Source organism: Rutilus rutilus, assembly GCF_951802725.1.
Source record: "Rutilus rutilus genome assembly, chromosome: 20".
Classification (NCBI taxonomy): Eukaryota; Metazoa; Chordata; class Actinopteri; order Cypriniformes; family Leuciscidae; genus Rutilus; species Rutilus rutilus.
In genome coordinates this window covers 11143737-11159670 of record NC_140225.1, presented here as the reverse complement: position 1 = coordinate 11159670, position 15934 = coordinate 11143737, and the positions used below count along the sequence as shown (strand labels likewise).

General features: G+C 36.3%; 1 protein-coding gene across 2 annotated transcripts in view; it reads left to right on the top strand.

The window, feature by feature from the left end:
* The window catches only part of gfra1a (gdnf family receptor alpha 1a), an 80490-nt gene that overhangs the window by 3394 nt on the left and 61162 nt on the right, over positions 1-15934 (top strand). The window contains exon 4 of one of the 2 annotated variants that reach the window (XM_084390797.1): positions 10008-10145. The exons of the other annotated variant lie outside the window; for it this stretch is intronic. Within the exon in view, the coding sequence (XP_084246923.1) occupies positions 10008-10145 (138 nt within the window). The remainder of the gene's footprint in view (positions 1-10007; positions 10146-15934) is intronic. 2 annotated transcript variants of the gene reach the window in all.

The following is a 15934-nucleotide window of genomic DNA, read 5'->3' as shown; positions in this document are numbered from 1 at the left end:
ATTGTTCTGCAAAGTTTAGGTCCAACTTGCCTCAACACACCTGCCTGGAAGTTTTTAGTATGCCTAGTAAGATATAGATCAGCTGGTTCAGGTGTGATTAAATGGGGTTGGAGCTAAACTTTGCAGGACAGTCCCCTCAGAACTTTTTGAATTTTCATGTTTTTGAAATCCCACATTTTAACGTGTGAAAATATCGAGAAAATAACACTGCGAGCATATTTTAAAATAAAAGCTGAAACAGCCAGGGGTCACAAAAACTTTGTTCATGAAACGGTCTGCCTTTATAAAACACAGCTGTGCTCTATTGGGGTGTGGAGCATGGTTGTGTGTTCTCTATGTGAAACATACTGAGTTCTCATGAAAACTACCTCTCCCATGTCCGTTTTCCTGCTGAGTATCCTGCTGCGTTTTACCTGTATTGATGTCTGCTCTCCACTCGATTAAATGACTTATTGAATGCTGCAGGGCTTCCTCTCTCTTGGGACTATTGGCCCTTATTTGCCTGAAGTGCCCTCGTATGCCTCCGTCACAGTGCCAATAAAACAAATCCAAAGACAGGGTAATGCAGGGGTCAACGTTTCTACATTTTCTATAGCAGAGCTGTTGCAGATAGATTGAGTGCAGAAGTCTTGCTTTCAGAATGGCCTGAAATGTCAACAAATAGGTGAGGACAGGGAAATGTAAACTGTTTGAGAGATCCATTTCGCCTGGCCTGAATGTTTCCTGAGGTGTTCCAGTTTTTTTCTTTTCCCAGGTTTAGCCAGTTAGGCTATTTAAAAGGGATAGTCCACCTAAAAATGTTATAATTTGCTCACCCTCACATCTTTCCAAACCTTGTGACTTTCTTTTTATTTTTGTGGAACATTGAAGAGGATGATTTGAAGAGTGTTGGTAACCAACACCCATTAATTCCCATTCATTTCCAATGTTTAAACTAAAAATACAGTGGAAGTCAATTGAAACCAAAACTGTTTGGTTACCTCAGATTTTTTATTTTTGGACGGACTATCCCTTTAAGAAACCTGGTGGGAACGCCAGAACACTTCCATCCAAAATGCATCTTACTGTATGCTGGTCTTTTCAAAAGAAGTAGCTGGTTGTAGGTGTGATGAAACAAAAACTTACAAAAATGACACCTAATTGGGTAGAATTTTCTCACTGACGGAACTGGATGTAAACAGAGAATTAGTTAGTAGGAAGCAGTATGCTTAAAGGAGCGAGGAAACCACCACTTTTCACAGCTAGTTTATTCACACTTATTTGGCACTCTCTCGTCCTCTGATCTGAGTTGACTTTGCATTACCTCCACATCATTAGGCTTTATGCAGGAGGAGAACAGAGAGAAACGAAGCGCCTGAACACTCAGAGCACCCTACTCTCCTATGCTGCAACATTTTCGTACTGTATCTGTTTCTACAGTGTTCTGTTGCAGAATATCTGAACCTGGCCTCGGCAGCAGTAATTTAACCTTGTCGGGAAAATAAAAATGCACACGGTTGGAAAACAAAAGCTGTTATTGTCATGGAGAGATGCATGGTGTAAAATTTGGAGTTTGTTGATAAAGTCCTTGGCAATATCAGGCAATTGCCATTTAGCGTTCAGTGGCCCTGTAAAACAAATGGGACTAGGTTTGTTGGATGTAGGGGGAAGATGTAACACAAAATGTAATAGCCAGCTATGCTGCTTGAGTTGTCTGGGATGAAATTGCCTAAATGATGGGGTAGCCATGAGAAAAAGAACAGGACATCAAACAATTTCGGAAAGCACGGCTCGGCTATGTATAAGGATGAGTTGCCGTATAAATGTGTTGTTTCTTGGCCTCTCTGGAGTGCTCTTTTTGTTATAACAACTGTTTGTCTGTCATTGTGGAGACATAGTTCTCAGAGTGAAATCTGTATATCTATATATCTATCTATCTGTCTATCTATCTATCTATCTATCTATCTATCTATCTATCTATCTATCTATCTATCTATCTATCTATTCTTCTGTCTGTCTGTCTTACTATATCTGTCTATTCTTCTGTCTGTCTGACTCTAAACTTTTTGTTTTGACTAACTATGCTTTAGTTTATGTAAGGGATAATGTACATCAAGCCAGTTAATGTAGCCATGTAATAAGCTTATTACACAGTTACTTGCCATGTAAGTAAACAATTAGACATGAAATATTGATTTGAGTTGAAATATTTTATTAGCTCATTAAACACAAAGCTTCGAAGAAAAACAGTTCTTAGCAAGCAGCTTTGAGCCTAGACGAACGAACAAATTCAAATGGATAATGTACAGAGGCATTTAAAGTTGACCATTATTATTTTTATGGAATATTGTTGTATTTATTTATTATAAATAATTTATCCATGCACATCATCATTATTATTATTATTATTTTAAATTCATATGTAATCTTTAATTAAAATATCTTCCCCATCCCTCTTGCAGCGACATCTCTTCTCTCTCTAGCTGCATTTACATGGACCCTAATAATCCGATTGTAATCGGACTAGTGACTTTCTTATTCCGACTGTGCTACATGTAACCACGTCAATCGGAATGAATTTGCCAAATTCAATTAAAATTTCATTCAGATTATAAGGGGTGGTTTAAACCTTTTCTACTCTGATCGTTTTTTTTGTTCAAGAAGCTGTTTTACTCAGATATACGTCACAATAGGGAAGAAAAGACTGTCTTAACTTCCGTTTCATGCTGACTTTAATACTGACATCCTCTGGTTTCACTTTACAGTAAAAACAGTCAATAACTGAGGAGCAAGATGGCACCAGCTGCATTTGAATGAAACAAGAGAGAGCGCGTCCATCCGCGGTGTGATGGTCATTATCATTGAGTAATTATGCATCCTGTTTGCGGCTCAATTCTCAGTTCAAATTCAGGAATTGAAAATATTTTCAATTCAGTTCTGAATGGCAAACACATTTCAGAATGCAACACACAAAATTAAGTTTGTATGAGTTTGTCATCATCTCTACATGATGTTATGTTCGATGTTTGGTATGTTTCTCGGCTAATCAAGGTCTTGTTTTACTTTGTAATTTTTATGTATTTTTGGAGTCTCCAGAAGGTTATAGAATTCCCTTTCCTTTTGGTGTCAACTTTGTGCAGTGTGAATTGTATGACCTTCCAGGCTAGCCGTGTAACACTTCTGAAAATCCCTATACTGACACATGATGCTGTGAAGCTGTCGACACCTTGCTAGAGTTGCAGCAACAACACATTGTTTCACGGAGTACGCTGATCACCGTAAACTCAACATGACAGCAGAACATGGATATAATTTGTGTAAGATTATAGTACCATACTAGTAATGTTGCATAATGTTCTCTGGGTTTTTAAATAGCAAGTATTTAGTGTTGACATTCACATGCCACTTAAAGCTCTGCTGTTTCCACACACTGCCTTCCCAGCATTGCTCTCCACTGCACAGGTATTTGATGCCTCTCTTGACACAAAGCACCGGAACTCCTTTCATTTCAGAGGGAGTGGGAGCATAGCACTCTGCAAGCGCTCCTTAAATGATTCACCCTTCCAAGTCAGCCTCTATTCCCCATTATAAAAGCTTTGTGTGCTGCGGTGCTGTTCTGGGAAAGTCCATCACCCAATACAAAAGCCTTTCATGTTGGCAACTGTACGCTAACTGTGCGTAAGCAGGAACTGTTAGTGCAGATCAAGCAGGCCAAGGAAGCATCAGTTTATATTGTTTCCCAGCTCCCCTCTCTCTATTTTGTGGGTTTTGTTCTGCTAAAATCTCTTCTATCCTCCTGAGCGAGCTGCTGCTCAGGGAGACTTCAGATATGAAAGCTAATCAATAGCAGGCCATGTTAAAATAGAAACCTGAAGCTGTGAGTACAAGAAACCATCGATTTCTTTGTTTCTCTCTTATTCCTCCCATTCCTTCCTTTTAGATGGATCAGAGGAATATCTGTCTGTCGTTAATGCTCAGGTATACAATTGCAGTACAGTACAGAACATTTTAAAACTCAAGTGAAATGCAGTAGTTCCAGTCTGACATGCATATACTGTATGTATGTACAGGCATAAGATGATGTCCAGTGTACGGTCTGGGTAAAAATCATACATGGGTAACAGTGTTCCCTTTAAGAGATCAGCTCACCCCTGTCAACACTGAGCTTGTTATTGGCTAAATGCCAATGATGAAGTGTAGAGATGTGCAGAGTACATTTAGGGCTTTGATGGAGGACTGAGAGCTCTTGAGGGAAATGTTAACAGACTGGCTATACAGCATGATGTCAACTAGATTTTATGTGGCATAGAGCTCATCACATAACCCAATCACATCCAGTCCACCATCTGTCTTTCTGCTTTCTGGAGGTCAAACATTCTCATGGCCTAGGGGGAGATGGTGAGAGAAAAGCGGAAGCTAAGGAAAGTGATTGATACCCATTGACCTTGACTTCTAACTTGCAGGACCACACCAATGAAAAGTGAGACCAAAGAGATGATAGCATATCTACTTCATGATGCAGAATGGTGGTGGAACAACTTTTCATGTAGTCTTTTTTCAGTTGCAATTAAATGCTTGCAATGTTTATTTTAGACTTTCAAAAGTCTTGCAAAACCAATATCCGATACTGTGTGTCTGTTTTAGCAAATGGCTGTGGTAGCACCAAGTTTTTGCAGGTTTGCACTTTTTAGTGTTATGGTTTCCACTGTTCGCTTTCCTCATTTTATTTATTCATGCTGTTGTTTTGCACTCCTCTGATGCTCTGAGGGACTGTTTAAGAACAGCGTTAGGGGATACAATAAATAATTATGTCTATGGAAAGTCCCCATAAAACATGAAAACCCAGTATATGTGTGTGTGTTATTTTAGTATTATTTGAACTAGAATAATCAGAATAATTTTTTTTTGGATTAGATTTTATATTTCTATTTTCTGTTTTAATTTCAATTTAATTTAAGTTTGTTTTAATCATTTTGTTATGTGCTTTTGTAATTTTCATTATTTTTTATTAAATATTTCTATATTTAACTTTCATTTATTTTTTATTCAGTTTTAGTCATTTTAGTACGACATATTAAGTTAAACATATTTTATTTCAGTTAGTTGCCAAAGCAACATTACTATTTTCAATATTTTAACTTTCAGTTTTATTTCAGTTAATGAAAACTATCTTTAATAGTTTTAGTTTGTTTTAGTTAATAATAATATGCAGTCTATGGGTGAATTGGCATAAATGTCTATATTGCTCTTCTAAGGCAAAATGCAGTAATTGCACCAACACTGAAACTGGCAAAAATGTTCTGACAACATGTGAAGTTGCTGTGTCTTGTCAGTGCATGACAGTATAAATACAAAGAGCTACATAAAACGGTGAGCTCTAGGCCTACATGTTTTGGTTGTGTGTCTTGCTTTGTTGTTTGAGTACCACAGTTACAAGGGTAGGCTGGAGGATGTAAAGCTCAGAAGCCTGCTGGCTAATAGCGTAATCTAACACAAAACGTCGACCGGGTGCTCTGGCGTGCCGCCCCACGCTGTCCAAAAATCATTTAGTCAGAGGTGACCAGATCTAAGGCCTGCTGTGGTCTCTATGATTGGATTGAGAAGTGGGGGAGTGATTCATCATTGTTAATAGACACTGCTGACAGCTGGAATCAGTAGGGGCGATGTCTGTGCCAGCTCCAGCCTCGGCCAGTCACCACAGATGCATGCAAAATTTACACAATTACCAAGGCAACAAGTGCAGTCAGGAAGCAGGTAGATGGGGCAACCACATAATTACTCTGTTTTTAAACAGTTGGGAGGGATGCACCCAGGAGACAGTAATAAATGGACTTTTAGGCAATAGCATGACAGGATTTCGAGAAACTAATCCTGTTAATCACTCTACAAGGATTTATAAGCAGCTTCTATATATGACTACGCCGAAACTGATTTTTTCTTAAATAATTTTTAGATATTCTGTGATATAAATTAAATTTTATTGTTTATTAGATAAATATATAATATTTTTTCCCCTAAATGTTCATCTCTTCTTTCTTGTAGCATAGATATGTATAATATTTGAATAATGAATAATAAAAAATAAATAATATTTGTGTTTCTAGTTTTTTTCTTCTTCTGTCGCCTTTAACTTGCTCACTAATCACTATTTTAAAACTCTGTTCTGTAAAGCTGCTTTGGAAAAAAATATTTATAAGATTTTGGGTAAAAAAAAAATAATATATATATATATATATATATATTATATAACCTAGTAAAGTAAATTTCACGAAAGCCAGTCATAACTCTGCATCAGTATTGTGGAAGATATGGGTCCATAAGTTTTAGACCACACTGAAAATCAGGGATTTAAAAACTTTTAAACAATGTTTTATTGGTTTTCAAAAAAAAAAAGAAAAAAAAAAAGATATATATATATATATATATATATGTATGTATATGAATAAATATAAAATAACTGTTTTAACTGTTTCTGGGTCAATAATCAAATAAGTAAATGTGACCTTGATCATGTGATCCTTTGTACAGATGGCCAGACATGTCTTAAGAACTATGGAAGCATATAGGTAGCAATATTCAATTTGAAATGTAATATGCAAAATGACAATGCAATATGTAAAATGACAATGCATTTCTGTATTTAAATTTTAATTTTCCATAACATGTGTGCAGCGTGGTGCAAAATGAAAAGGATAATTCAATTATATAATTTACATTTGCCCTTTCATACACTAGTTTTAATATGTAAATTGAATACATATTTTAACGCTTTATAAGTTGCTAAATTAAAATTAAAATGTATTACAGAAATTATTAGATATGTTTAACATGTTCAAGCAAAAACTACAGCAAAATGATCATTTAAATGTTATTTTTCTTAATTGCATTTACACTCACAGTTAAGACACTTGTGATTGCATTTTCATTAAATGTCCCGCAATGAATGTAGCAAAATTCAGTGTGCAAATTGAAAATGCATTCCGAGCCGATCACGTCCCCGGTCCGTCCCGCTCTGTCAATCTCTGCATCAAGGCAGGGTTCGGCAACAGGTAAACAAACATAGGCTATATATGTTACGTATTTTGAGGTGTTGGAAGGAAACATGGCGGTTTAATTCACTAGCAGATGAAGTGGAGCGTGAACAGAGAAACTATAGTGTTTCTGAAGATTATTATGTGTCTGCAGGTGATCAATTATATAATTGATTTTTCATTTTGCACCAACGTTGCACAAATGTAATGGAAAATGTAAATTTAAATACAGAAATGCATTGTCATTTTACAAATTGCATTGTCATTTTGCATATTACATTTCAAATTGAATATTGCTACCCATATGCTTCCATAAAGAACTAGTATGACCAACCAACAGTTAGTTAGGGGTAATCAGTCTTACTTTTCGGTATCAGTTCGGTAAAGAAAAAAAAATAACTTCAGTTTATGCAACCGGCCTCAGGTTTACACTTTAACTCAAATTGCTTTTCTGATAAATGCAGTTTCTACTAAATAAAACTACATTAAATTAGAAAAAATAAGCAATTCACTAATGGTCTCCGACTTTTGCACCCCATTGTTGGTGGTTTTGTCCAGACAGTTGAGAAATGTTGGCTTTGTGTCACCAAGACCTCTGGTTCACCAAGGATTTGGCGAAAGCTTGGTGGGAGGGGAAAAGAGAGGCTGGCAGGGCTTGAAAGAACAAGAGATAGAAAGGAAGATAAAGGTTGCAAATTAATGAACGTTGAAAGCCAGGGAAAAGACACATTAATACATGATTTTCATCTCAGCATGCTTCCTACTCTTCTAATCATGCCTTTGCTTCATGACCTACAATTTGACCAGTCTAGACGCATCGCACTTCCTCTCAGAGCATCCCTTATTCTCTCTGTTCATCTAATAACAGCTGCTCTCCACAAATATTCAGGACCTACAAAAAAAAGAAATAAAATAAATAAATAAATGAAATAATTAACGAAAAAAAACAGCTGCCCTGGTATCCAGCTGTTCCTGGCTGTGTTCCAGTCTTACAAATTATCAACCCCTCTCACTCAAATCCTCTGTGTTTTCATTTCACTCCTTTTTATGCTAGAAATATAAAGTCAAGTACAAAGGCCATTGATCCATCTATCCAAGTCACAATATTTCATAGACTGCTGAGTAAATATATTCTCTCTGTTAAATAGTTATTCTTAGAAAATAAATTTGATACTTTTTTAAAATATCTGTCATGTTTTTTTTTTTTATTTGTTATATATAATCGTTTTTGCATTTCTCATGTAACCAACTTGCAATTGGTCTTTATCACATCTCAAAGTACCTTGAATTTGTGTCCAAGAGTTTCTTGGACTTTCTTTTACTGTCTGTATTGTGCTGTACAATATCTCGCACTGCATCCAAATTTGTTCCCTGTCAGTATTTATACTGCAATACTTGACTGCTAATAAAGTGCGCTTTATGTAGTATTAATAATACAATCTGTAAAAACTTTCAGTTGTTACCTTAAGGTGCTTTTTCTACACTACCTTTCAAAAGTTTGGGATCAGTAAGATTTTTCAAAAAGAAAGTAATGCTTTTATTCTTCAAGGATGCATTAAATTGATCCAAAGTGACAGTAAAGACATTTACAATGTTACACAAAGGGTTTCTATTTCAAATTCTTTTTGAACTGTCTATCCATCAAAGAATTCAAAAAATAAAATAAAAAATGCACCAAGGTTTCCACAAAAATATGAAGCATCAAAACTTCATATATATATAACTTCATAAATTATAAGAATTATAAGAAATGTTTCTTGAGCACCAAATACAGCATGTTGAAATCCTTTTTGGATGATTGTGTGACACTGAAGGCTAGAATAATGGCTGCTGAAAATTCAGTTTTGCCTTCACAGGAATACATTAATTAAATTAACTATTTCAGAAAATAGTTATTTTAAATTGTAATCATATTTCACAATTGTACTGTTTTTACTCTATTTTTGATCAAATAAATGCAGCCTTGGTGAGCATAAGAGACTATAAAAATATACCGATCCTAAACTTTTGAATGTTTAAATTAATTTTGAATACCTTTAAATTCATTTTTGTTAGTGTAACCTAATGTATTTAGGTGGATTCAGTGATTTTACTATTTTTGGCTTGAAAAAAAATCAATGAAGTTACATACTACCTTAGGAATAAATGCATTATTTTCCCAGTGTACTACATCCACCATGTTGGTATCGACCATTGTGACCTACTGTACAACGTCAGCCACATTGCTGTTCTGCGCTATTTATGAATATGACTACTCTTACTCCTCTCCCATGGCCTCATGGAATAGTAGAGTGTCCATCTTTTTCTCTTACTATTTCATGAACACTGCATATTTGGACATAATACTCATTTGACATACTACTTTTGAGCTGACATACTATATTCTTAAGGAGAGAAGTACACATTCAGATGCTGGGTTTCAACTTCTTGTTCTTGCTGTTGTTTTGTTTAGAACTATACTCCCATAATTCTCTTTTGTCTCACCTCTGCTTTATGCTGATTCCCTCTGTTTTAACCTTGCCATCTCCTTTTATTTGCTTTTGAATGCATCTTCTCATTTTTATACACAGTTTTTGGGTCTGACTAGCTCCCTTGTTCTGTTTGTTGAGTGTTCCTGGTTGTCAGATCTTTTTGTGCTCTTTCCAGCTTTGTATTACATGGTTTTAATCTTGTTTTTGTCCTCGCCTCCCCAATGTACAGATCTTCGTCTTTGTGTTTAGCTGAGCATTGTCTGTTTCAGATGGTCTGTTAATTGCTCTGCAATGTGATTGAGTGACTTTGAATGCAAAATTACTTTCATTAGTATGATAGCAAAAATGATTTCATTAACAAGATAATCTGTATCACAGTAGCATCTGAAGATCTGTAAAAACGACTAGTTTATTCTTACTTTGTTAAACAGAACCAATTAACACAGCCCGCAAAATGGACTTCCTAATCTTAGTTGGCGTCTTTTAAAATAACTTTGGAAGGTACTGAGTACTAGTCTCTTTGCAGAGGGAGGGACTGGTGGCGGTCCCTGGAGCAGTCCTGTCACCGTGGGCCCAGGGCGAGGGTCCCAGGGCAGGTCAAGACCACTTGAGCCTCAAGACCCCAGTAGAAACAGAAGGGCACACCCAAACTGGGCAATTCTGGGTAAATACGTCACTAATAAATACGCTGAAAAAGACTGGAGTAAGTGGATAAGTGTGCATGCCATTAATAAAGTTAACATTCTCCATTGTGTGCCACGATGACTATATTGTGACGTTGGTTTGTAATGTCAGTAGGGGTCGTGTTCTCATTTTGCTCTAGGTGGCTGAGGGAATAGAAATAGAAGAGGAACGGATTAAAATAAAAGTTATTCCGTTACAGGAACCAATACCTGTTTGCAAAAGGAGCCACTTCAATTTCAAAAGGTCTTGCAAATAATATGAGCTCTTGAACCTGATCATTGACAACAAATAGATATACCAAGGAAAGGCCGCAATGGGGTATTTATGAACTCATTCAACTAAACAGGTAGGGTTCCAAGTTGCACAGTGTTGTTATATTTAGCACTAAAGCACTTTTGTAATTCACTCTGGATAAGAGAGTAAATGCCCTAAATGTAAATATGAATAGCTATTCAGACTTACAAGTGCTTGCTTGGTTGTTTAGTCTCTGTCCTCTGCAAGTCACATAATGATATCTAAGGTTCAATAGAAAATGGGTAAATGGTTATGAGTTTGTGCACCAGTAAATTTGGCAATTTAACATAAAGTTGAATTTAAATGAAACCAACATTTTTGGCTGTCATAAAACATGACAGGGCTTCTTTTGGGGTGTGTTCAAATACAAGACAAAATGTGTGTGAACTGCCTTGAACCAAGTCAAACGTTGCCTAAATGTTGACAGAAACTATAATACAAGAGGAACATTACTTTTTTGCTATGTATGACTTTTCATTTTCAATGCAAACAATGAAAATATGAGCTTTTTGCACTGACATTCTTCATCTCCACTCAAACCCTCTCCATCAGCAAAGCTTGCCAGAAACAGCAAAGAAAGCTAGATGGCATATGGTGAATCATTTGCATAAAGCAAACAATCAACTAGTCATCTAGTCAATTACTTTTCTAGATGACTAGTTAATTATTAAAAATGAGTAGTTGTGCAAGCACTGGGATTTGACATTCGTTTGTATCACAATTACTAAAAAACAAATGTGTGCAATTTTTAACCCTGTTTGCCAGCAAGGTGAAGGCAATTGACGGAAAATGTTACATAGTGATATATGAAAATTACACAGAACTGTTTTCTTTGTTGTCAAAAGTAAGAACATAGCTAGACGTCTTAGGAAAGAAAAGCTCTTTATCTCCCTTTCGGAGTAAACAAAGCTGTAAAATATAAAATGGAATATAAAGTACAGATTAAGAGGCTGGAGTTTGGTCTCTGAGTGAGACCCCCGCGTTCGTACATGATGAATAATTTAAGCACCTGCAATATTGTGTGTGCTGCAGAGGGAGACAATTTCCCTCTTGTACTGCTGAACAAGTGGCGCTCATTCCCTGGGCCTCAAATGCTGCTTTCCGGTTGCCGCAATGGTATGTTATTGGCATGCTCTGAACTCAAAAGGTTATAAAACAGAAAATATGTAAATGACAATTCATGGGTTTGATGTTAAACCAACAGAACAGTGACAAGAGAACTTGAATATGGAGGCATTATTCAGATTTTGTCTGGAATAGCAGTTTTCTGTACAATGAATATGAATGGAAGACTTAAATTAGTATGCAGTATGCAACAGGGAACACCTCAGAGAAACACGGATGCATACAGGAATACACACACACATACACACGTATATCAAGTTTTCCTCTCAGATCTTTTCTGCATTGTAATTGTTAGGGCACAGACATGGAAATATGTCAGATGAGCTATTTCATATTTAACATGGAGTCGGCTAACCCATGAGTCACTGAACAGAAATGAATGAGGTCTTCTTTTTTGGGGGGATAAAAAAATTATGATATTTAATGCATGAGCATGATGTGCTTCAGTTGTTTGCATGATAAAACCCTGTTAGAGGCATTGTGTCTTTAAAAAAAAAACACTGAAACAGCCATACACGTCAACGATTGCCATTGGCCAGTGCGTCGTAAAATGTTTTCTGAGCATCTTGCATTTGTATGGTGTCAAGTTAAAAATAGTTCAGAAACCAATGACATTGTCATGATTTCTTTATTATGTTAATGAAATTGTCCGATTATGGTAGGATTACCGAGGTAAAGTAAAGAAAATAGCATTTGGCTGATCAGGTGATGTCATTTTTGGACCCATGAGGCTCAAAGTAAAATTTATTTGCATTATTTTATTTTAAAATTTTAATAAAATAATTAATTGTAAATTGTTTATTAAATATTATTTGTCGCTTTATGGGTCAAATAAATAATGAGAAAAAAATGACACTTTAAGACAATTAGCCGACTAATAGTTGAGGCAACCCAACGATATTTTGATAAATATATATATTTTGAAATCGTTGTTTGAAGTATTTATCATCACTATTGATATTTCATTCCCATCCTTCCCTTCTGCTTTTAAAAGATATTTCCTCAGACAGCTGTATGATCCTCACTGTAGTTTTTTTTTTTAAGTGTGCTACTGTTTACCAATATTTTAAATATATAACCAAATATATTAGCATTCAGAGCCTCCAAACATGGGCCAAGTAAACACACAGACCGGGCTGGGTAATATTAATAATTTTATTGAGAACAGTGGAATAGAAATTAAATCCAGCTAATTTGCATAACAGACAGTGCTGTTGAGGCATTGGTGAATGTGCTCAGCTCTGCGTGAAGATTCCAAGCTGTTTACAACGGACTGGGGAGGGGATTGTTTAGCCATGTGGCCTCTCTCCTCCACGCTCAGCGCCTTTCATGTGCTGTTGATTTAGTTCCTGGCCGTTTGCGTCAGTATTTAGAGGAGGGATGAAAGCAGGAAGCAGGTCAGCGAGCCCTCTGCGAAAGAGCCTGGAGGATTTGCATGGGCCAGGCCCAGTCATGCATACATAATCACAGCCACTCGACAGGTGACTCTGGATAAAATAAATAAATATAAAAAGGCAGAAAAGCGCTGGCTATTCCCGGAGACCTTGAAATTATTTTCCAGTTTTAGAGCATTAACTGGATCCAAGCTGGCATGGCAGCTGGCCTACAGGGCAATAGATGAGGGGTAATGGAAGTATGGCGTGAGCTTTAGAGAGCAGTCTCACTGCCGCTCTTTACAAAGTGCCGGGTTTTAGCCAATAATTTACCAGCCTAGTATTATTCTCTTTTTTCTAGATGCTTGTTGTCTGTTATCACAATCATGTATTTTCTTTCAAATTAAATGACTGTGTTGGCCCAACAGGACTGTGGATCTGAATAAAAGCCATTACTCTTAAAATGAGCATTGTCTGGAAAAAGGTCATAGGGAGGTTGTCACAGAAAAAGTGTTGTTAAATTTTGCTCATATTTAATGACTTATCATTCTACTACACAGATATTGATTGATTTTTCATACATTTGTGTAGGGAAGCAGATATGATGTCATTTAGTGCTGTTTTTGAAACAAATCTTTTAAAGTCCCCGTAGTCAATAATTGTATCCCTTAAAACTCACCTTTAATCGCCAAAATGACATATTTAAATGCTTTTTCCTTGAAAAAAATATTCATGCCTTAAAATAGCTTGAATGCAACTCTACACCCTTGCCTTATTTAGTATATGCGGTTCTATGAATATGCAAATTAGCCCCATCTCCTCTCACTCACACCAGTTCAGAGATCCACTCGTTGACAATCACACGTTGACGTGATTGGTTACAACAAGGTATACACCTAACTCATATTGTTTGTTCATTCAGGTTTCTTCATGTTGATACACTCAACTTTACTGCCTTCAAAGACTGACTATAGCACAAACCAGTAGCCTTTGAGTGCGAACTGTGAAGAAGCATTTCATTGATTGGACTTATTCAATGAATACGCCCTCTTCACATAATGAATCGATAGTTGTATCTGAAATCGCATCCTTTACCCTCATTCACTGTTCCCTACTTTACTCCACTAATGAAGTCCACTTGAACAAGTGAATGAAAACGAGTGAGCTACTTCAGACACAGAGTGCACTGAAAGGGCAATTCTAGTGAGACATGAGAATAGTCCATTTGGGAGTCAAACAGCGATGACGTTTTTGTGGGTGGAGTAGGGCTGTCGCGATAACCGCAATATTGTAGTACCACAATACCACAAACCTCAGTAACCTTCAAATGTTGCCAATACTGTCCTGCGAGCGCGAGGTCTTGCTTTCTCCCCGCCGTCACTCTGTCTAGCTGCGTCTTGTTCAGTGAATGGCTGAGAGGAGCAGTTCATCTGTTGAGCGCACAGCTGCTGACAGACGTGAATGAGTAGTGTTTTTCCATGGACTTATCACTTATCTGCTTTTCTTTTGTTTTATATTTAAAGAATTTAGTTTGACCATTTTAATTTCCTTTCTTTTCTTGTGCTTAATACTTGTAATACTCACTATCACAGAGCTTTAGTTCATCCGGTTCCCGAACTCTCTCAATTCAGATAATTTTCCACATAGGCCTATAAAAAATGTAGTCATTCACTATATTATAGCTACTCGTTCTTGTCAGACAAAAAAAAAAAAAAAGAAAGGAAATGAGAACAGCTTTATTTGACATTCGGCTATATTATATTATATTATATTATATTATATTATATTATATTATATTATATTAAATACAGTATGTGAGCATTCATTTAGAGAGAAAACACATTAGGCAGGCAGAACGCAAGTACAAAGCGATTACGTCATGAATATGCTAATTGACTATGACATCATCTAGCGACATTTAGCGACTTTTAGGGAAGGCGTTAGCTACTTTCCTGTGAAAATAGTTGGCAACACTGAAGCCAACCACAGAGCAATGCAAGTAACCACAGCAACTGCGATATTCACGTGTTTTCTTTTTCCATAAGGCTATTCACAACTTTCCTGCGAGTCTTAATGGGCGTCGCCATGACACTCGATACTTCCTGTTGACGGTATCTCAGTTCCGGTTTAGCCTAACGCTTAATGAAGCTAGCACACAAGGGATACTCGCGTCGCGGTACAAACGGGTGAAACTGATTACTGACAAGTAGTAATGCTGACAGATTAAGCAATGGCTCCTTGTGGCTCAACGTGTACCATTGTTGGGTGCACAAACAACACGCGAAAACTGAAGGATTTTATGAATGGGACCTGTTTTCAACATAAACGGACCCTCTATGCAGAAAGAGTGTTTCTTGTACTTAGAAAAAACTGCAGTTCAACTATATATATTTTTTTAAGTGGTATGTTTATTGTTTTCAATAATTTGAAAATTAATTCGAGAATTAACTTGAATGTGCAGCAATTTGTACAAATAGAGAGTATGTAGGCCTACTATATTTGTTGTAGCCATTAAATACGAGCATTTAGTTTCATATTTGTTCAAATATTATAATGTTATTTTTCCCATCTATGTTGATTATGAAAAGTGAACACCATGATAGGATGCATCGGGAGACATAGAGTGGGTCAGACATGATTTTGTTAATGGGTCAGACATGATTAAACTTAATTTTCTTCATTAAGTTTTGTTTTGTAGAAAACCTTTCTTTAAAGTGAATTTCGTTTTGTATAAATTGTATCTTAATTTTAATAAATTTTTCATCAACCAATTGCCTGGATTTAATAAATAAGAAGCAAATATTGCAGACAATATAAATCATGACATGGAGGCGCCGGCGCGCCGCGGTCACTTGCTGCACGTGAACAGGAGCACATCTCATCATAAATTAACCGAAGCTCAGACATGAGAAATATAGCCTATCTAAAGAAAGCTTTAAATGTCTTTAAACGAAACAATTCAAAATGAAAAGAAATA